This window comes from Protobothrops mucrosquamatus, unplaced genomic scaffold (genome assembly GCF_001527695.2).
Source record: "Protobothrops mucrosquamatus isolate PMUCROS unplaced genomic scaffold, P.Mucros_1.0 scaffold11, whole genome shotgun sequence".
Lineage (NCBI taxonomy): Eukaryota > Metazoa > Chordata > Lepidosauria > Squamata > Viperidae > Protobothrops > Protobothrops mucrosquamatus.
Window position 1 is genome coordinate 1066344 of NW_015386398.1, and position 22895 is coordinate 1089238.

The 22895-nt window shown below is 44.1% G+C and overlaps 1 protein-coding gene across 1 annotated transcript in view; it reads right to left on the reverse strand.

Annotated features, from left to right (window-relative positions):
* Positions 1-21240, reverse strand: part of LOC107282738 (BICD family-like cargo adapter 2) — a 24214-nt gene extending 2974 nt beyond the window's left edge. Inside the window, exons 1-7 of the mRNA XM_015810556.1 lie at positions 20851-21240; positions 13322-13537; positions 9478-9594; positions 6727-6873; positions 6302-6484; positions 3961-4125; positions 2990-3120 (exon numbers count right to left, since the gene is read on the reverse strand). Of these exons, the coding sequence (XP_015666042.1) occupies positions 2990-3120; positions 3961-4125; positions 6302-6484; positions 6727-6873; positions 9478-9594; positions 13322-13537; positions 20851-21159 (1268 nt within the window). The 5' untranslated portion in view covers positions 21160-21240. The remainder of the gene's footprint in view (positions 1-2989; positions 3121-3960; positions 4126-6301; positions 6485-6726; positions 6874-9477; positions 9595-13321; positions 13538-20850) is intronic.
* Positions 21241-22895: the final 1655 nt, after the last annotated feature.

Below are 22895 nucleotides of genomic sequence, written 5' to 3' on the forward strand. Positions count from 1 at the left end.
AACTACGCCAGGCCGGCCGCACGGAATAGATGGGCCTTCAGGGCTCAGCGAAAAAGGCGCAGGTCCGCAACTGTACGTAGGTCGGGGGGTAGGTCATTCCAGAGGGCAGGAGCTGCCACAGAGAAGGCTCTCCCCCTGGGGGTCGCCAGCCGGCATTGTCTGGCCGACGGCACCCTAAGGAGGCCCTCTCTGTGGGAGCAGACTGGTCGAAGGGAGGTGTTTGGTAGGAGGCGGTCTTGCAAATAACTTGGCCAAGTGTGATTAGTGTCTCTGGTGCAGAAGCTCAAAGTATACATGCAAAGCAACAGTAGAATAATCATAATAATCTTACCTACAGTACAAGAGGGGTTAGTAAAGAAGGTAAGAAGGATAATAATGCTACCGTCATACTACATCAGTAAATACAGGTAGTCCTTGACTTACAACAGTTCGCTAAGTGACCAACGTTACAATGGCACTGAAAAAAGTGACCTGACCATTTTTCACACTTATGACCATTGCAGCATCCCCATGCTCACATGATTTACATTGGGCTGTTTGACAACTGAGTCACATTTATGACGGTTGCAGTGTTCCGGTGTCATGTGATCACCAATCTTCTGACAAGCAAAGTCAATGGGGAAGTCAGATTTACGCTAACAACCATGTTACTAATTTAACAACTGCAGTGATTCACTTAACAAATGTGGCAAGAAAAGTCGTAAAATGGGGCAAAATTCATTTATCAAATTTCTCACTTAGCAACATAAATTTTGGACTCAATCGTGGTCATACATTGACTGTATACATAGACATTAGACCGTTCTGTAAGAATTAGGTGTTTAGCCGAGTGATGGCCCAAGGGAAAAAATGGTTCCCTATGTCTAGTTCAGGGGTAGGCAACCTCGGCTCTTTTATGACTCATGGACTTCAACTCCCAGAATTCCTGAGCCAGCATGGCTCATGGACTTCAACTCCCAGAATTCCTGAGCCAGCATGGCTCATGGACTTCAACTCCCAGAATTCCTGAGACAGCATGGCTCATGGACTTCAACTCCCAGAATTCCTGAGACGGCATGGCTCATGGACTTCAACTCCCAGAATTCCTGAGACAGCATGGCTCATGGACTTCAACTCCCAGAATTCCTGAGACAGCATGGCTCATGGACTTCAACTCCCAGAATTCCTGAGACAGCATGGCTCATGGACTTCAACTCCCAGAATTCCTGAGCCAGCATGAAATCCACGAGTCAACTCCCTTTTATCTGACCAGTCCATAGGCAGCATCTGTTTGGCTGGTCTCCCAAGGTCATTTCCTGTATTATTACAAATAGAGAGAATCGTCATTATTACTTCTATTTATTTTCACCTTCCTGAGTAGACATTATTTTGTGATGTCATAAATTTGTGATATTGAATTTTGGGTAGCTGGCAGTTGCTAAATGTGTCCTTGGTGGATTCTCCTTTGGTTCTGATATAACCTGGTGCTATGCTATAAAAAAGCTTTTTAGGGAATGGGCAGCATTTTCGATTGAATTTTCTAGTCTAATAGTATCAGTGCAATGACTTCAAATTTGGTGTTATTGTATGGCAATTCCATTAAAGGTGTGGTTTTGCTGTTATTAATTAACCCACTAGCAATAAAGATTACAGTTGTTCAAACAAGCAACTTTTGCAGAGTGTATAGTGCAGTCAGCAAGTTTATTCAGGTTGAATAACTTTGATAAGCAGAAAAGGAACACGATTTCGCTAAAATTGGAAAGATTCAAGGCCGATGCATAAAGATTTCCTCCAAGGTCTCATTTCCATCCTTTCAACCCTCGCAATAATGCACCCTCATCATAAATAAGGCCACTCGCTGTAAGAAAATGCAATGGTGGCAAAAAAGGAGAATATTTGTAGCTTAGGGTTGAAATTAGGAGCTTGGTTGTTTTCTTGCGGACGTTTCATTACCTAAACTATGTAATGCAATGGTAGAGATTATAACTTCGATTATTTTTTGTTGCATTTACAGGAAAGTACAAATTCTAGCTTTTGTTCTCACATAATGAGGGAGCCCTAACTGGGATGGAGAAGGGTATCTCCGTTCCATAATGGCTGCTGCCATGGAACAGTGGTTCTTAACTTTGGCAGATTTAAAATGTGTGGACTTCAGTTCCCAGAATTCTTCAGTCAGCCAGGCTGGCTAAAGAACTCTGGGAGTTGAGGTTTAGAGATCTTAAAGCTGCCAAGGTTGGGAAACATTAGCCTATGGCAGGGGTAGGCATGGCTGGCTCAGGAATTCTGGGAGTTGAAGTCCACGAGTCATAAAAGAGCCAAGGTTGCCTACCCCTGGCCTATGGTAAACTGCCTTGGAAGATGGGGGTCTCATTTAATCTGCCTTGCCAGTGAGCCCATATGATTGGGTCTAACTCAGTTTTCCCCAATCTGATAACTCCAAATGTAGTGGCTTTATTAATGACTGCCGAGGACTTTGAAAGTTGCCTCTCCAAGATAGACAGGCTGGTCCAGCTGCTTTGACCGGCAACGAGCCCAGAAGCAATCATAGTATCAGGAGCAAAGGGATTATAGATAGTCCTCAATTTATGACAATTGGGACTGGAACTTCTGTTGCTAAGCTAGGCAGATGTTAAGTGAGTCACGCCAGCTTTATTTTTTTTTTGACACAGCCATTAGGTGAATCCCCATGGTTGTTAAGTGAATCATAGGGTTGCTAAGCAAATCTGGCTTCCGCCATTGACTTTTCTTGTCAGAAGCGGGTTTGTAAGGTTGCAAATGGTGATCACATGACCTTGGGACACTGCTACCATTCTAAATACGTGCTGGTTGCCAAGCACCCAAATTTGATCACATGACTGTGGGGGATGCTGCAATGATCCTAAGTAGAAGGACCAATCATAAATTACTTTTTTTCAGCTCCTTTGTAACTCTGAATGGTTGCTAAACGAAGGGTTGTTAAGTCAAATCAATACAGTGTATGGGGTTTGCAAAGCCAATCGTCAGAGCTCACTTGAATATAGCCTCATCCCGGTCTGCTACGGCTAACTTCAAGGCCTTGTCCCGATTGCTTTCTTGGTACAGCCGCCTCTGATTCTCTATCTCAGACTTCAAACCGCTGAGCTCCACGTGTTGCAAGGTCACCTGGGGATGGAAAAGAAGTCATGCAATGTCAATGTCCCCAAGCCACACAAGAGATTGGCCTCCCATAAGTAAGGTTCTACATTTAGGCAAGAAAAACCAAATGCACAGGTATAGTATATGTGGCATCTTGCTCAATAGTAGCAACTATGAGCGGGATCTTGGAGTCCTAGTGGACAATCACTTAAATATTAAGCCAGCAGTGTGCTGCAGCTGCCAAAAAAGCCAACACAGTGCTAGGCTGCATTAACAGAAGGATAGAATCAAGATCATGTGAAGTATTAATACCACTTTACAATGCCTTGGTAAGGCCACACTTGGAATACTGCATCCAGTTTTAGTCACCACGATGTAAAAAAGATGCTGAGACTCTAGAAAGAGTACAGAGAAGAGCAACAAAGATGATTAGGGGACTGGAGGCTAAAACATATAAGGAACAGTTGCTGGAATTTGGGTATGTCTATGAAGAGAAGGACGAGGGGGGACATGATAGCAGTGTTCCAATATCTCAGGGGCTGCCCCAAAGAAGAGGGAGGAGCCAAGCTATTCTCCAAAGCACCTGAAGGCAGGACAAGAAGCAACAGATGGAAACTAAACAAAGAGAGAAGCAACCTAGAACTAAGGAGAAACTTCCTGACAGTTAGAACAATTAACCAGTGGAACAACCTGCCTCCAGAAGTTGTGAATGCTCCAACACTGGAAGTTTCCTGCCTGAGGAGGGGGTTGGACTAGATGACCTCCAAGGTCCTTTCCAACTTTTTATTATTGTTATTTTTGTTGTTGTTGTTGTTATTATTATTGTTATTGTTATTATTATTAAGAGAGAAGTACAGCGCAGGTTACCTGATCGTGGAGTTTCGCAATCTCTATTTCTTTCTGGGCCAGGATGTCTTGCTGCTGATAGCTCAAGGCCGAAACCCTTTTGGTGTATTCAGAGATGTTCTCCTCCGGTCTTGGAGAGGCCTTCTTTGGAGTGGAACCAGTCTTGTGGATGCCGTGGGTGATTGACTAAAGCAGATAAATAGATGCCCACCCAAGGAGTCAGAAAGCTTAGTGCTAGAAAGTAGGAGACTTATATCTATCCGTTTAGCGACCATTCAAAGTTACCATGCCACTGAAAAAAGTGACTTATGACTGTTTTTCACACTTACAACCACTGCAGCATTCCCATAGTCAAAATCTGGATGCTTGGCAACTACCATGTATTCATGACGGTTGCAGTGTCCCATGGTCGGGTGATCACCTTTTGCAACCTTCTGCAAAAGCAAAAATCAGTGGGAAACCTAGATTCACTTAACAACCCTGTTACCAACTTAAGAAATGCAGTGATTCACTCAACAACGGTGGCAAGAAATGTCGTAAAACAGGGCAAAACACCCATCTTTCTTAGCAATGGAAATTTTGGGTTTCCATTGTGGTTTATCCGAGGATTATCTATACAACCACATTGTCTTCATGTGAATCTCACCAGGACAAGTCTTCATGGGTTTCTCTCCCGTTGCATTAAGATACCAACTATCTCCCTTTGGACCAAATTGCAATTGTGTGCATGGTTTCTTAGGAATAAGCCAACCTGGGCTCAGGAGAACACCTATCACCCTACTATTGTTTTAATATTACTCTTTTCAGAGGCTTTTTGATAAGGACAGAAGAGATGCTATTCTCAGAGCCCAGTGGCTCCCACCACAAGGGGTCATTTATTTATTATTATTTTCAACTGTCAAACAAGATTAAACATCTGGCAGGTGTGGAGGCAATTTATGTCTTTCAGAAAATAAAACAGTGATGGTGTGTGCATAGGGTATGAGTGAGAGGATTTGTAATCAATCAGGATGGGACAGCTCTGCAACCAGACATTATTTAAGTCCCAGTTTTGGGCTTCCTTCTTGATCCAGTGATGAGAGAACTGACTGACTGGCTCACGATGTTCCTTGTCTTTTTCCATTGTTTCAAGTCCCACAGAATGGAAGATACATAAAGGTCATTTTCCAATTGGGTGGTGAGGCATTAGGGCTGGAAACAAGAGCGAATATTGTGCTGGGCAGAAGTGTCTTATAATTTGTTCCAGCTAGGTACGAAGATAACATGCTTCAGATGTCCCAATCAATATATTTTGAATTCAGGTAGTCCTCAATTTACAATCACCCTTCGAACCAGAATTTCTATTGCTAAGCAAGATGACTGTTAAGTGAATCATGCCCAGTTTAATGACGTTTTCACCTGTCATGGATAGGCAACCTTGGCTCTTTTATGACTCGGGGACTTCAACTCCCAGAATTCCTGAGCCAGCATGGCTCAGCTTAGAAACTTCTCCCTGTCCCCTCAGCATGGCTGGCTCAGGAATTCTGGGAGTTGAAGTCCACGAGTCATAAAAGAGCCAAGGTTGCCTACCCCTGACCTAAGTGGTTAAGAAGTGAATCCCTGCAGTTGTTAATTAAATCATGTGCTCAAATCCAGCTTCCCCCTCTGGCTTTGCTTGTCGGAAGCCAGCTGGAAAGGTCACAAATGGTGATCACATGACCCCAGGATGCTGCAACCATTGTAAATATAACCTGTTGCCAAGCACCTCAGTTTTGATCATGTGACTCTGTGGATACTGCGAGGGTCACAACAAGTGTGAGGGCCAGTTGTGAGTCACTCTTTTCACGGCTGTTATAACTTTGAATAGCCACTAAACTGATCATTATAAGTCGAGGATTAGTGTATGGTTGTAAATCGAAGATTATCTGCACGCCCAGAGTGTGGGAAAGATTGCCCCTGAAGAGTCAGAACTGACGAAGCTTTTTGGATGAGAAGCAAAACATCTTCAAGGAAAGACAAAGTCCAGTTGCCTTTTGAAAAAGCCCCTTTGGGACAACATGACCTGAATGACTGAGAATCTCCATAGACCAGGGGTAGGCAACCTCAGCTCTTTTATGACTCATGGACTTCAACTCCCAGAATTCCTGAGCCAGCTGTGATGGCTCAGGAATTCTGGGAGTTGAAGTCCATGAGTCATAAAAGAGCCAAGATTGCCTATCCCTGCCATAGACATTTGGGAAGGATAGGTCAGGTATGTGTAATGCTGCGCACTCTCTCAAATTAGCACACAAATTACAACCTTCTTTTGACATTGAAAATTTCCCCCGGTGACCATAAAAAGGGAATCTGAGCACCCCTCCCCAGGTGTATCCTTCTAGTTTACCTTTGGTGTCTGTCCAGGGGCTCCTGGAGCATCGCCTAAACTGCTTTCAATCTCAGATTGGATGGAAGTAACAGAGGTATCTAACTCATGAAGGCGGACCTCCTCTTTCAAATCTTTGACCTGATGCTGGAGGCGCCTATTGGCGGTCCGGAGTTCCTCAGCTTCCGCTTCTACCTGTTTGAACTTTGGATGGGAAGAGAAACAGGAAGCAGAGAGGCTGAAAATAGCTTCTGGAGAAGAGTTTTTCCCCGAGATGCGACTGCTTTCATGGAATTCTTCTTCCTAATTCTGTGCATAACCGCCCCCGGGTGACTCATTTTCCCATCAGTGGTTTCATATCTCTTTCGGTTTCGTCCCTTTTTAAGACTGGCCACTGTTTCCCCTGAAACGTAACCTTTTTATGTGCAAGTACATAAACCACATACCCGCAGCTGCTTTTCACGGCTCTCTTTGCGGAGAAGGAGGAGGTTGTCGTGTAACGTGTCCACCAGCACCTGGATGGATTCGTTCTCCTCCCGAAGCCGACGGATCTGTTTCTCCATGTCTTGCTTCCGCTCTTGAAGCAGATGATTCTGCGAAGGAAGACATCAGAAATGAACATAAGAAAGGAGGGAACACTTCAAAGATCAGCTCCATATCACCATTCCCTGCTCAGTCAGCTCAATGCCTCGTGCCCAGTTTTGGTTTGGGGAAAGTAGAAAAGTTTTCTTCCAAACCCAGAAAATCTGGAATAACACTGCATACCTATCTTTGTTAAAATAAAAATAAAAGATATTAGATAACAGATATCACCAAAGTGTGGTTGCCAATTCAGATTGGGCAATAGATTATCCATTTGTAATAGGAGATTGCACCCACTGAAGAACAAATAGCAATAGCACTTATATACTGCTTCATATAGCCCTCTCTAAGCGGTATACAAACGTCAGCATATTGCCTGCAGCAATCTGGGTCCTCATTTTACCGACCTCAGAAGGGTGGAAGGCTGAGTCAACCTTGCGCTGGTCAGAATCCAACTCCTGGCTATAGACAGAGTTATCCTGCAATGCTGCATTTTAACCACTGCATCATCACAGTTCCTAATTAAGCAGGCATGTTAAACTTGTGACGTCATGTGACGTCACACGATGTATCGCGACTTTTTCCCTATTGCCGGCACGGTTTCGGTGTGACACATCTGGCCTGCGGGCCGGCAGTTTGACATGTCTGTAATAAAGGATTGTAACAAAGGATGTTACCTAGTTTGGGTAACGTAACATCTGCAAGAAATCAACCAAGCTCAGAGAGCACCAAGGACCCCTCAAACACAGGTTTTCATCCTCCATCTTTCTCTACATGCAAAGTTGTTGATGTAATACAGGTAGTCTTCAGCTTATGACCAAAATTGTGACTGGAACTTCCATCGCTAAGCAATGCATTTGTTAGGTGAATCATCACGTGACTGCACCTGATTTTATGACCTTTTTTGTCAGGGTCATTAAGCAAATCACACAGTCATTAAGTGAATCTGGCTTCCCCCATTGACCTTGCTTGTTGGAAGCTACCTGGGAAGGTAACAAATGGTGATCATATGACCCCAGGATGCTGTGACCTTTGTAAATAGATGCTGGTTGCCCAGCGCTTGAATTGGGATCACGTACTATAACTGCAGGGATGCTGTGATTGGTCATAAGTCACTCTTTTCAGCACTGTTATAGCTTCGAACAGTCACAAAACAAATGGTCATAAGTCAAGGACTACCTGTACTTCTCAAAATGGCTTCCATTCAGTGACTAACACACTTTCCTTGACATAATCAAACCTGCTGCTCCATCAGCAATTTTTGAGAACTGGGCATCCTCTCGTGATTATATATTCTACTGTATTAATACTGCAATTCTTCAGAGAAAGAGGGTTACATAAGGATTTCAGGATAGCTTCCACAATGCTCCAGAGTGATGCTCAAGGGCCTTGTAGGAAATATAAACAGAGACTCCAAATTGCCCAGCATTTCCTGAATCTTGGGGAAAAAAAGACCTAGGATACATGCTAAGAATCAATCATATTGGGGACTGAAGGAACTCAAAGATTGATTATTGCCTCTACAGATGAAGACTTTCACAGTAATGTTTAGAATCAGATGTTCATACATGGGGCTATTGCAGAATTCCCCAATCTTTTTGGCTTTGTGGACCAGCAAGTGGGGGGGGGAGGGGATGGTTTTGTGTGAGAAGTTGGTGAGCGTGTTTGCAACTCCATTTGTGTTGGCAAACGCACCCACTTCTTGGGCAAATGGAGTGCACGCAAACATGCTCGCCCACTGCTTGCATAAGTGTGAATGCATGCATGAACACACGTGTTCACCTGCCACTTCCATGGCCCAGTTCTGAAAGACTCAAGGCCTAGTAATGGGTTGGGGACCCCTGGACTATGGGATGTTTTTAAGAGTTGGAGGGCATGGCTTCTTAATTTCAGGAACAGAATGTGTATGAAGAGGGAAGGAAGACCAACTTGAACACAACAAACCATGTCCTTTCTTTAGCTTTGGCCAACCTGAACTGTGCAACATAGGTTTGAGAACAGAGGGGAGAGTTGTTTAGGGCTACTAGATGGGGGCTGCAGAATTCCACATGACCTCTAGATGGCAGCAAAATGGCAGCAAACACCAAGTCTGTGCTGCCATCAGGTGGTTGTCAGTATTTTTGAAGCCCAGATCTAGTACAGTAGCTCTGAGTCATCAGTTACCAGTTTAGTGTGTGTTGTCAAGGTATTGATTTAACAGCTAACCAGCTTATGCAATGTAAGATATAAGATGTAATGATGGGAATGATTCAGCAGGGTCTGTGTCTCTTTAAGAGCCTTTGTATAAAGGGAAGGCTCCGCTGATGTGTTCTCTCTTTTCTGTTTCCTGCTGTAACTGTGGTTTGTTGGATCCTGCTGTATTAGCACGTGTATGTATATTGTTCCTGGTGTATGATATTGTAGATAGTGTAAGATAAACCACCATTTACTATAGACCACTGTTTACTGTGTTTACTCCTGGGTTATCTCGTGCAATAAGACTGTGCATGCTAAATCAACCATGTTCAGATTAAGCTATAACACCCCTAGACTGATGGAAAAGAAAGGATTAGTCTTTTACCTGCCTGCCATCCCTGGCCCGAAGAGGGGCATTAATCGACAGCCTTTTTTCTTACCTCAGCTTGCAGACTTTGCATCCGTGCAGCATGCTCAGCATTGCAAAGGCTCAGGGTCCGATGTTCTGCACGTAATACAGCCAGATCTTCCTGGAGCTGCTGCTCCAAGTGAGTGACCTATTATAGGGGATGGAGCAGACAGCTCTTGGTTAGGCTTTGATAACCGGAGAGCTTCTTTAAACCTCTTTTCCAAGCTATTCTTGGCTCTAGGTGGCACAAAATGTGCTTCACCTCCAAATGCAGGTAGTCCTCGTCTCACGATTATAATAGACCCTTCCCATCCCATTTGTAAGTCATGACAATTGTAAGATAGGTCAACCAGGTGACTAACCCGATTTTGCAATCTATTTTGTGACGGTTGTTTAACTCACACAGGGATCATAAAGTGGCTACCATGGTCATTAAACAAACACAGTCATTAAGCAAACCAAGGGTTCACGATAGGTGCAGTTTTGCCCCAAAGTGGAAGTAACTGCTGAATTTTGGCAAAATCATCATAAATCACAACCAGTTGACCATGGGATGCTGCAAGCAGCCATTAAGTGGGGTCAAATTGCCAAGAGCCTGAAGTTCAGTCACATTACTTGGGGAGGGGACTGTCTGAGCTTCGAATCTGGGCCATAAGTAGTTCCCAGGAACAAGTAGTCTTCGACTTACAACAGTTCATTCAGTTACTGTTTAAAGTTACAACAGCACTGAAAAAAGTGACATGACCATTTTTCACATTTATAACCATTGCAGCATCCCCCAGGGTCACATGATCAAAATTCAGACACTTGCCAACTGATTCATATTTATGATGGTTGCAGTGTCCCAGGGTCATGTGATCACCTTTTGTGATCTTCTGTCAGTGGGGAAGCCAGATTCATTGAAAACCATGTTGCTAACTTAACAACTGCAGTGATTCACTTAACACATGTGGCAAGAAAGGTCATAAAATGGGGGGGGGGAATTCACTTAACAATGACAGAAAATTTGGGCTCAATTGCAGTCGTAAATCGAGGACTACCTATATTTCAACTGTAACTCTGAATGGTTGCTAAGTGACTGGTCATAAGAGGAGGACTATCAGTGCAACCCAATACTCAGGCTCATGAAAGAACTGTGTGAAATGTGTACTGGGTAGTTGTCTAAGGAAGAACTTCCTGTTAGCATATGTAAAGAATGCCTTTCCTTATCAATTTAATGACTTGGGAAATGAACATCTGCAACTTAGCTACAAGCTTTTCAAAGGGATGTTGTTTCTGGAAAGAAGTCATAACTAGGAGTCCCTCTTTCTTATTAACTGAGCCAAGAGACTTGGTTTGACCTTTGCCCTAAGGCCCCCTAAACAGTATCTCCAAGATATGCAGGATTTAGTTTTACTTAATTTCCCAAAGATAAGAACAGACTCCAGGCCTGAATGTTAAAAGGAAAATTAAAGATTTGCACAATTATATTTTAATCAAACAACTTCTTAGTTTGCTAGCGTTATTGGACACCAACGCAGGTATCAAATATTAATAAGAGAAAGAGAATACTACAGGTAGTCCTCAACTTACAACAGTTCATTCAGTGACCATTCGAAGTTACAATGGTACTGAAAAAAGTGACTTATTACCTTTTTTCACACTTACGACTGTTGTAGCGTCCCCATGGTTATGGAGATCAAAATTTGGATGCTTGGCAACTGGCTCTTATTTATGACAGCTGCAGTGCCCTGGGGTCACGTGCCCTGGGATCCCCTTTTGCGACTTTCTGACAAGCAAAGTGAATGGGAAAGCCAGATTCACTTAACTGTGTTGCTAACCTAACAACTGCAATGATTCACTTAACAACTGTGTCAAGAAAGGTCATAAAATGGAGCAAAACTCACTTAACAACTATCTCGCTTAGCAACAGAAATTTTGGGCTCAGTTGAGGCCGTACATTGAAGACTACCTGTACTAGATTTCAGTAATACTTTGGCTGTGTGTCACCAAACAATATAATTGTTCATTTTACAAAAAGAAACCCCAAACCCACTTTTACATCCCATTAATAAATTTCAGAAATGCAAAGGCACAAAAAGAATCAGGCCAGTGACTTTAATTTTTAAATGGTTTTTTTTTAATCTATGATGGCATCTCTTCGTTTAACTTTTGAGGGCAGGGAGTATTTTAGAGCCCTTATCGTCACTTGTTTGACTTTCTTATCTTACTTGTGGTTAGATTCCTACGTTGTTAGAATCCTGCCAGTCTTGTTAGTGCTGTTATAGGAACAACATAATGTGACTCAGATGTTTTTCGATCTAATTCCATCCAGTGGGCTGTTATTGTAGTGAGAATGAACTTTTATTTGCATCGAAAAATGAAGTCCCCATTTCAAAAATGTTTAACATCATCCACCTCACCTGTGGGGAACCTAGGGCTTTTCAAATATTGGTGAACTACAATCTCCATCATTCGTATCAAGAGCTTGAGACTGATGGGAGATGGAGGCTTGGTAAGTTTTCCAGATTGATATAGGTCAGAATGATGGGAATTGTAGTTCAATCCTTGGAAGGAACTTGGCTAGGGAAGATTCCTCCCCTTCTCTCTTCCTACCCCTACCCGCAATATTCCATTTAGGAATACTAGTGAATTTAGCCTTTTTAACAAGGATGGGATTCAGCAAAGGTCTATGACAGTGGTGGCGAACCTATGGCACGCGTGGAGCCCTCTCTGGCAGCACTTGGAGCCCTCTCTGTGAGCACACATGCTGTTGCCCCAGCCCCGCCTCCCCCCACGGCCCCCTCCTCACCAGCAGCCTCCCTAGAGGAGAGTCTCCCCCCTGGGCAGTGCAGCCAAGAACATAGCTGGGAAGCAGGGACAAGACTCCGCTCTTGTGCCCCATAGCGTGCAGATGATGCTGCGGAGTGTGGGCGGAGAGCGTGGCTGCCATGGCGCTACAGGGCTGCCTGGGCAATCTGTGGTGGGCCATGGAGGCGGTGCATGGCCCTGCGGGTGGGCGGGGCAAGGGGTGGGCAGGGGCGGAGCAGGCAGGGCGGGAGGTGGAGTGGGGGCGGGGGGTGGGTTTTGGGCACTCAGTCTCTAAAAGGTTCGCCATCACTGGTCTATGAACTCAGCAAGATTGACCACACTGATTTATTTTAAGATTTACAATGGCTTAGCCTGACACACACTTCTGAGATTTCAGTGGTTTGAATCCTCCGTCTCTTGTGCATTTCTGCAACCAGCAGATCAAACAAGGTGTGAGATATTTTAAAAGATGGCACCTCATTCGGCCATCTCTTTCTTTCCTCTGAAACTTATAGAATCCCCTTCAGGATACTCAGTACACCTTTTTTAACATGAGTGATTCACCTGAAAACTACCTCAGCCTCTAATCCAGATGATTCATATCCAGCGTTGAGTTCTTACTTATTTCCCTGTTTCCCAGTCTGGATGTTTATTAAACATCTGCAGGAAAACAGCCAAGCCCAGAGAACATTAAGAACTTGTCAGCTCAACCCTGAGCTTCATATATTCTCAGCTGCTGGATATGACAGCGTGCTAAAATATATTACAGTAGAGGCCTTTAGCCTAGAAGCCAAGCTTCCTCTTCTCTTAACAAGAACATTGAGAACCAAAACCTACTAGATTGCAGTCATAAATTTGATCTTTTGCCCTTTTACCTTCATGGGCACAGAATTGGCAGCAGAAGCAACCTTTGACTGATTTGTTGCATGAATAAAATTAACATGGTGCTTCCTTGCCCATAAAAGAGCTTTCTCTGTTGATTGACCTAACCGCCCTGCAGCTGGTGAAATACACCAGAAGGCCTCCCTCTTAGCCCTTCTCCTTCCCAATAGGGTAGACAAAACCCCGTCAAAGTTCCACCTCACCTGACTGAGCTGTTCCACCAGACGTTGATTCTGCTCTGAAAGGTCCAAGACCGCCTGTGAGCTCTCTCGACTGGTGTCCTGCTGTTCCAGACGCTTCTGCCCCAGCTGGGCTCGGGCGGCCACCAAGTCAGCCTCCAGCTCTGCCGTCCGGGTCTCAAATTCTGCCCGGCCTGATTCGAGGTGTCGCCGGAGTTCATGTTTCTCTTGTTCAAGATGCTGCAGAAAGCAGAGCCAGAGATATGAGGGCCAGAAGGAAGAGGACTCAAGGCCGGTGTAGAAGAAGGATTCAGAAGGTGATCTGGGATCCAGGGTACCTTGACTTCAAATCACACCTTCTACTAAGCCAGGAATAGGCAACCTTGGCTCTTTTATGACTCGTGGACTTCAACTCCCAGAATTCCTGAGCCAGCATAGCCCACGAGTCATAAAAGAGCCAAGGTTGCCTACCCCTGTACTAAGCATTCAAATTTTTGATACAGGTAGTCCTCGACTTACAACAGTTCATTTAGTGACTGTTCAGAGTTACATCAGCACTGAAAAAAAGTGACTTATGACCATTTTTCTTACAACTGTTGCAACATCCTCATGGTCACGTGATCAAAATTCAGATGCTTGGCAACTGGTTCATATCTATGAGGGTTGCAGTGATCCGGCGTCATGTGATCACCGTTTGCCATCCTCTGACAGACAAAGTCAATGGGGAAGCCAGATTCACTTCACAACCCTGTTACTAATTTAACAACTGCAGTGATTCACTTAACTGAAGCAAGAAAGTCACAAAGTGAGGCAAAATTCACTTAACAACTGTTTCGCTTAGCAACAGAAATTTTGGGCTCAGTTGTGGTCAAATGTCGAGGACTATTTTGGTCTATCTCAAAGGATGATTTTAAGGAAGAGTAAAAAGATGATTAGATATCAAATGCCCTAATTACATAAACAAAAAGCTCTACAACTGGTAAGCCATCTTCCCTATTCAGAATACATATTCAGATATAACCAATGAATGATTTTCAACTGGAAAGAGAAATCTTTTCAGTGTCTAGTGCAGGGGTAGGCAACCTTGGCTCTTTTATGACTCGTGGACTTCAACTCCCAGAATTCCTGAGCCAGCATGGCTCAGCTTGGAAACTTCTCTCTTTCCCCTCGGCATGGCTGGCTCAGGAATTCTGGGAGTTGAAGTCCACGAGTCATAAAAGAGCCAAGGTTGCCTACCCCTGGTCTAGGTGTTCTTTAATTATTAGCAAAAATTATTAAACCTTCAGCCAAATTGTGGTACTAGATTGGAGCACAGGGATATAGAGGCCTCTGCTAGCCTTGCTGTCCGTTAAATCTGCTGCATTTCCCTGAGTGGTCCCAATCTCCGGGACTTCAGGCTGGATTTGTTCAGAGCTCAGTGCTCAAAGTTTCTCTAGAAGCTCTCATTTTTTATAAAATCTGACTTTTTAAAGATCTGCTGCATTCAACATCAGATGCCAAAATACTGGAAGGAGAGTCCATCATATCTGGAGGACACCAGATGGTAGACATCCTACAGTCAGCAGATCCTGAAAACAGGACACCATAAGCTCCAGGCTCTACTCTTGAACGCAAAAGTCATTTTTTTCAAAAGCTTCATGAATGTAACCCTTTCTTTCTTTCTTTTTTGAGGCAGCATCTCACTGGGCACCAGAGACAGGACTTTCCTGTTATTAGGGAAGGTCAAACTGCCAGCCCCTGTGACAGAAGGGTCTAAGAACATACAACAAAAGCCAGATTGACTCAAGCCATCTGGCCTATCTTATGGCTCCCTAAACCAGCCAATTGCCTTGGCTGTGACGGTGGGTATCACCTGGAATTAAGTTTCAAATGCCAACCCAACCTGCTTCTGCATGTAGAAAAGTGGCCCTACCTCATTAGTCTTTCATGAGGATGGACACGGAGTATTAACGTGAACTTTGACTCTGCAGTCAAGTCCCACAAGAAAGGCAAGGGTCCATTATTGAGAGTCAAAAGGTCCCTGGGGCAGCCCAAGTGATTTGGGAAGAAAGGCATAGAATCAAGATCACGCGAAGTACTATTACCGCTTTATAAAGCCCTATTAAGACCACACCTGGAATACTGCAACAAGTTTTGGTCACCATATCACAAAAAAAGTTGTTGAGAGTTTGGAAAAAATTCAGAGAAGAGCAACTAAAATGACCAAAGGCCTGGAGGCTAAAACATATGAAGAACGGTGCGGGACTTGGGTTTGGCTAGTCCAGGGGTAGGCAACCTTGGCTCTTTTATGACTCGTGGACTTCAACTCCCAGAATTCCTGAGTCAGCCATGCTGGCTCAAGAATTCTGGGAATTGAAGTCCACGAGTCATAAAAGAGCCAAGGTTGCCTACCCCTGGGCTAGTCTAAAGAAAAGAAGAAACAGTGGAGACATGATAGCAGTGTTCCAGTATCTGAGGGGCTGCCACAAGGCAGAGGGGGCCAGGTTGTTCACCAGAGCACCAGAGGGAAGGAGAAGAAACAATGGTTGGAAACTGACCAAAGAGAAAGGCAACCTGGAACTAAGGAGAAACTTCCTGACAATGAGGAGAATTAAACAGTGGAACAGCTTACCCCCAGAAATTGTGGGCGCTCCATCACTGGAGATTTTTAAGAAGAGACTAGACATTCACCTGTCTGAGATGGTGTAGGTTCTCCTGCTTGAGCAGAGGGCTGGACTAGAAAACCTCCAAGATCCCTTCCAGCTCTATTCTATTCTATTCTATTCTATTCTATTCTATTCTATTCTATTCTATTCTATTCTATTCTATTCTATTCTAAAAGGGATCCCTCCTGCTCTCAGAGATCACACTGTTTGTCTCTTCACTACCTTAGGCACTGTTGGAAGTGCTTTCCAGGGATTACATAACGTGAGGTGTCAGCAATCATTGTCCTCTAAGGACTGAATCAAGGGCCCTGCCTCATGATAGGGTCACTCCCAATGCACTGTAAATTCATTTCCCCATAGAGGAAGTCGGCCCTATTCAAGAATTTCCTAGCAGAATTATCCACAACTGAGTGCCACAAGGTACAGCTGGCTTCACCCTACACAGGTAGTCCTCGACTTAACAACCATTCAGTTAGTGACCATTCAAAGTTGCAATAGAAGTGAAAAAATGTGACTTATAGCCGGTCCTCATGCTTGCGGCATTCCCCATTGTCATATGATCAAAATTAGGGCACTTTGCCATCGACATGCCTTTGCCATTGTTTGTTTGTATTCCACATTTATTTCTTTTAAAAATTAGGCAGCAAACATAGTCAAAACGCCTTCATCTATTTCCCCCCCACAACAACCCTGTGAGGTGAGCTGGACTAAGAGAGAGTGACTGGCCCAAAGTCACCCAGTTGGCTATGCTGGCTGGGGAATTCTGGGAGCTGAAGTCCACAAGTCTTAAAGATGTCACTAGACCAAACGGTTGCAATGTTTCAGGATTGTGTGATTGCCACTAGCAACTTTCTCAGCCAGATTCCAACAAGGAGACTCAGTGGTGGAAGCCAGATTCTCTGAATGACTGCATGATTCACTTAATCAGTACAGTGATTTTTTTTAACAACCTCTGCAAAAAACGGCTGTAAAATAACTGCCTTGCTTAGCAACAGAAATGCCCAATCGTGGTCATAAATCGAGGACTACCTGTACAGAAATTTTATGTGCCTGGGATATGAAGCCAGGGTGAATCAGGCCTTGTGTGGAGACTTCACTGCATATGCTGAAACACCACAATGGTACAACTTGTTGCTTGCTTGCCAGCAAAAAACAGGCCTGCCAAGTTGGCTGCCTTGTTTTCTGCCAGCAATCCACCAATTAGTGGCTGAGAGTAAACGAACAGTAAACGAATTGCAGCCTGCTGCTACTGCCAATCTGGTGTTTTCTTTTGTCGCTTGTTTTATTTGCTGGCTAGCAATAATTAAAGTTATTGTTATTTTTTTTCTGTATTTTTCCTTCCTTTGCTTGGATTTTTGTTGAACTTTCCTGGAAATCAAGTTACAGCAACAGATTCCACAGGCTATATAATCCCTAATGAACAGGTTGTCAATTTCCCCAGCAGCAGATTCCCCAGGCAGTGCCAATAAAATGCAAATACACACAGAGGGAAAAGTATTTAAAAAAGGAATCTTACTCCATTTTGGCACACCTGGAGGAAGTATGGGAAGGTAGATCTCCTAACAAGATCGCACTAACAACAGTCAAGCAGGCTTGGGACAGCAAAAGAACACTGCTTTGCAAGAGTGTCGTAAAGCTGTAATTGCCATGGCTTAAAAAGAGGCACAGCCCTTTGCAGAATATTTGGTGGGTGAGGTCCTGTGGAAACAGAGTGATTCACACTGGGTGCTTTCTCACTTCTGTTCCTGCCAGTTTCAGTCACTTTTATATCCTTCTTTCCCTCTTAGCTAATTATATCCACCCTGGTAGCAGACTCACGTTGGTTCGGCAGTGACTTCCTCTGGGCCAAACTGGTTCTCCCAGTTGCCATGGGTAGTGTGTCCAGAAATCCCCTAGTTCAGCGGTTCTCAACCTATGGGTCGCGACCCCATTTGGGGTCGATCGACCATTTCACGGGGGTCGCCAAGCAAGACTGTCCGCCATTTTTTTTTCCCCTTTTCCGGCAGGTGCCTTACCTCCCTTGGGCTGGGCCAGCTGGTGGTCGGCCTGCTCCATCTCTGCCGCTTGCCAGCTACGCCTCGGCCGGTGCAGGGGGCGGAACCACGCATGTGCGGCGCTCCCGGGCAGGGAAAGTCCTCGACTTACGACCGGTTGGGTAGTCCTCGACTTACGACCGGTTTAGTCCTCGACTTACGACCGGTTTAGTCCTCGACTTACGACCGGTTGGCGGTCGTGGCATTAAAAAGGTTGAGAACCACTGCCCTAGTTGGTATCTGTTCCATCTGAGGTTAAGGACTTGGAGAGCAAGGTGTTTGAGAGGGGAAAACAATGAGAGACTAAGAAGGCAGGGAAAACAAGGGAATGGACTTCCTGAAAGTCCATTTCTCTGGCTTCTCTGAAAAAACACAGATGATTCCGGCAGATGCCAATGTTGCTGCACATGCTAAACAAGAATTCCCATGTTAGAACGAGCAATGTTTAAACATGTGGTAGGCACAGCTTCAAGAAAACTAACCTGGCAACTTTCCAGATCTGCTGGACTGCAAGGCCTAAGGGTGGATACCCTACATATATCTGGAAAACACTAATTCTATTTATTGTCTACCTGCTCCTCGCTGGGGATAGGCACAATGCCTTAGGTATATGATCAGTTGAAGCAAAGGGTAATGTTTTAACAGAATAACAGAATAACAAAGTTGGAAGGGACCTTGGAGGTCTTCTAGTCCAACCCCCTGCTCAGGCAGGAAACCCTATACAATTTCAGACAAATGGTTGTCCAGTTTTTCAAGTAGAGGTCTAAAACCTCCACATACTGTATTAAGCATTCTTTCTCATGTTGGTGATTTGTATCTTGTGGGATCACAAGTGGTCCTCAATTTACAACCATTCGTTTAGCAACTGTTTGATGTTACAATGGCAATGAAAAAGTGACTTGGGACCGATCCTCACATCCGCAGCACCCTCACGGTCACATGATCAAAATCAGGTGCTAAATAACCAGCACGTATTTACAGCATCCAGGGGTTATGCGATCGCCATTTGTGACCATTTCCCAGCCGTCTTCTGACAAGCAAAGTCAATGGGGCAAGCCGTATTCACTTAATGACTGTTTTATGGTTTTTAAAAAAGGTCATAAAATTGGTCATGACTAACAGCTGTCTTGCTTAGCAATGGCAATTCTGGTCCCACTTGTGATCATAAGGACAATGTAAATCCACTTAATACATTCCTGTTAAGTCATATATTGAAATCCGTTGGAAATGTTTTTTGATTTGCAGTTCTGAGTGGAAACAGCCCTTGGGAGTGTGGGGGGAAGAGGAGCTTCTGCCAAAGAAAGCTCCCGACTTTCATGTTTTGTGACATGAAAAGCAATGGGATGAAACTGTGTAAACCATGATCTGATGACAAGACACAGGCAGCCTCAGGAGGCAGGGGTGGCTTGGCCATTCCAGTAACTCTAGTAAATAACTCCGGAAGACAACCTCACAATCCAGTCTACAGCAGTGAGTTATGTTGGGATGGGGTATACAGCTAGTTCTCAACTTAACCACCATTTGTTTAGCGACGGTTCAAACATTACAATGACACTGGAAAAAGTTATGACTGGTCCTCTGCACTTATGACCATCACAGCATCGTGTGAATTTGGGTGCTTAGCAACCGCCATGCATTTAAGATAGTTGCTGCAACCTGGGGTCATGTGATCGCCATTTGTGACCTTCCCAGTTCATTTCTAACAACAAAGTCATTGGGGAGAAGCAGGGTTTGCTTAACCACCATGTGATTCCCTTCACAACTGAAGTGATTCACTTAACAGCCGTAGCAAAAAAGATCGTAAAATTGGATGCAACTCACTTAACAACCATCTTGTTTAACAGTGGAAATTCTGGGTCCCAGTTGTGGTCGTAAGTGGAGGACTAAAGTACCTACATAGGGTTTTGGAGTTCACTTCGCACAGCCTCTTTTCCTTAGCAACTCCGCTTCACACTCCTGAACACACTGTGGAGTTACATGCAGCTGGTTCACGCACCTGCGCACTATTTTATTTTGTTCAGTATTCCACCCTAAATGTCACAAGTTCATGGTTGTCCATAGCTTGTGGGAGGCCACCATGTAGCTCTTCCGCTTCAAAGAGTTAGGCAAATCATCCGCTATTGGGCAAATCAACCAGAAGTAGGAATCGGGCAGTTCATAAAGTCAAATAAATAATGATTAAATGACAGAAGAGAAGAGAGAAGCAAAGCATGAAGCAATTTCAAAACAAGAAGTTTTGAAAATGAGTGGTTACTAGGTGCTGAATAAAAATAGGTGTAAATACAAGGGAGTGAATGGGGATGCTGGCACGCATCTGTGCTCAGAACAAAGGGTGTGGAGATACAGCAGATACCTCTATATCACTATTGAGGTCAAACTGCTACTCCTCCTGTGAGAAAACCTATGGAAGAAAAAGACTACAGAACATTCCTACTTCAAAGAATGCCCTTATGCAACCAAAGTTATTTTTCAACTAAACAGAGAGAACATGATGGGGCCTAATCTAGTGATGGGATTCAGCCGGTTCGCACCACTTTGGCAGAACCGGTAGCTAATTTTTTGTTGCTTAGGCCCAGAATGGAAGTGGCATCCACACAGGGAACCGGTTGTTGACATATTTGAATCCCACTACTGGCCTAATCCCATCCCTAATCCCAACCATGACCTTAATTCTGACTCTAATCCCAGACCTAACCCTAACTCCAACCTCTACCCTAATCTCAACCCCAAATTTATCCCTAATCCCAACCTCAACTCCAACCTAACTCTAATCCTAACCTCAACCCTAATCCTAGCAATTTTGCATCTGATGAAAGAATCTTGGTCGGTATCAGGTCTTCTCCTGTCTGCTCTTTACTCCAGTCACCTGCCTCACCTCTTTGACTTCCAAATGTTCCTTCATCAGTTCATCATAGCGTCGTTCCAGTTCCTCGTTACGTTCCAGGAGCATCTTTCCCAATTCTGCTGCCAACAACAAGTCCTGTTCTTTTCTCTGAAGCAGCACCCCCAGATCCGTGTCTTCGGGATCCCCTTCCCCTGCGGCTCCAGCCGCAGCAGCATCCCCGCCAAAGGGGGGCTGGCCCTCATCCCCAAAAGGGTAGTACTCATCCCGCAGAGCTGGTGGGGGAGTAAGAGGGAAAGGACTGCGAAGGTGCTCTTCCTCTGGGTTCCTGGAGGAAGTCATGGAACCATAGAGTCTCTAGAGTAGTCTAGGAAGACCTGTCCCTCAGACTGGTTAGAGTGGGGAGATTTTGCAAGCCAGGATGCTGGTCTCACTGGTTTCAGGCGGGTTCAAAAGGCCAGAGAAAGAACTGGCATGCAGGACCTGGCTTGTCCTATTTCCCCATGGAATAAGGCATCTTCAAGAAAAGAAAGCCAAAGGTGATCTATGCCATCCAAGGTTCCAGGGGAGATATCAAACTTCTGAGGTCCACCAAAGGCTCTGTAGTTGGACAATCAGCCTAGGCAATCTCCAGATCCTTTCCTTCTGATCAGGTTTCGCTGTTTGTTTCCCGATTCCAGCCTCCACCCTCCCAGGTGACAGGTGAGGTTTGACGCTGCTTGCTCCACCTTTTCTAACTCACAGCCTCACCTGTTGCTAGTTTTTCTCCTCTCCTGGGAAATTTCTGACAGTGCAGTTTTTCCACTGCCTTGGTGTATCACAAAGGCAACCAAATCCTGTGGCTTAAAGGCAGGGAAAAACATCTACTCAAGCCTGTTTTCTAAATGCTCAGACTTTTTCTAGGTCAAACCACATCATTTCTTTGGATTATTGGGTCACACAGCCTAAAATTATTTCCCACCAAAAGGAGTTCTCTAATCCTTCAAATGGAAAATGCCAGGTGAGCAGGGCCATCCAGGTGAAATTTAAACTCTCAAGTGAAAGCACCAGTTTAGGCTGCATTTTCTATTTCTTTTCTTCCCGAATGGTTTCCCTGTTTATTTCCTGTTTCCTGCCTTTACGGCAAAGGTTACAAAAGGCTTTTAAGCACCTTTTGCAATTTCCTACTGAAGTTTGGAAACTAGAGATGAATGAATCAGTTGGTTACAGACATCAGTACTCTCACAGCAGAACTGAGATTTATAACTCTTCTTTCTTTAGCCACTAGATTATATTTGACTCTCAAATATAATCAGTCTCTGTGTTTTGTAACAGAATTAGTAAATCCAGTTCCAATTCTTCCCATCCGTAAATCCACATGGACTGCATATTAAGTAAAACAAGTTTAAAAATACCCCACACCAAGCAAAGCAAGAAACAATACAGAAATTCTGGGGAAATCTTCATATGTACATTGATAAATACAAGCATGAAGAAAACATGCATCTACAGGTTACAGCGAAGAAGGGATAACATTGACAATAAAAAAAACCTGGATCATCACATAAAATGTATTTGCATCCAGCCTTTATTATTTTTACAAATAACTCAATGCGGTTAACATATCCACCACACTTTCTTCCTCCTATTTTCCCTGTAACAACAATCCTGTGAGGTAGGTTGAGTTGAGAGAAAGTGACTGGCCCAAAGCCACACAGCTGGCTTTCAGGGCTAAGGCGGGACTAGAACTCACAGTCTCCCACTTTCTAGCCTGCTGCCTTAACTGCTAAGCCTAACTGGCTTTTATGCCAGTTTATTTTAAAATGAGCATTATAAATGGCATTTATAAGTGTGATAATGGGATTTATTTTTGGCAGGCAGCTGTGAAGATAAAGCTGATAAAGTAAAACTGCTACTATGGTCAAAATTATGTGTAAGAAACCAGAAAATAAAATTTTTATGGCTTGATTCAATTAACTTTGCATCCAAAGTTAGATTTAAAAATATTGATTGAATGTCAGAAAACAAGGGAGAAATTTTCACCATGTGGGCAAAATTTATGATATGTGAAGTTCTCTTAAAACAGTATTAATATTGTT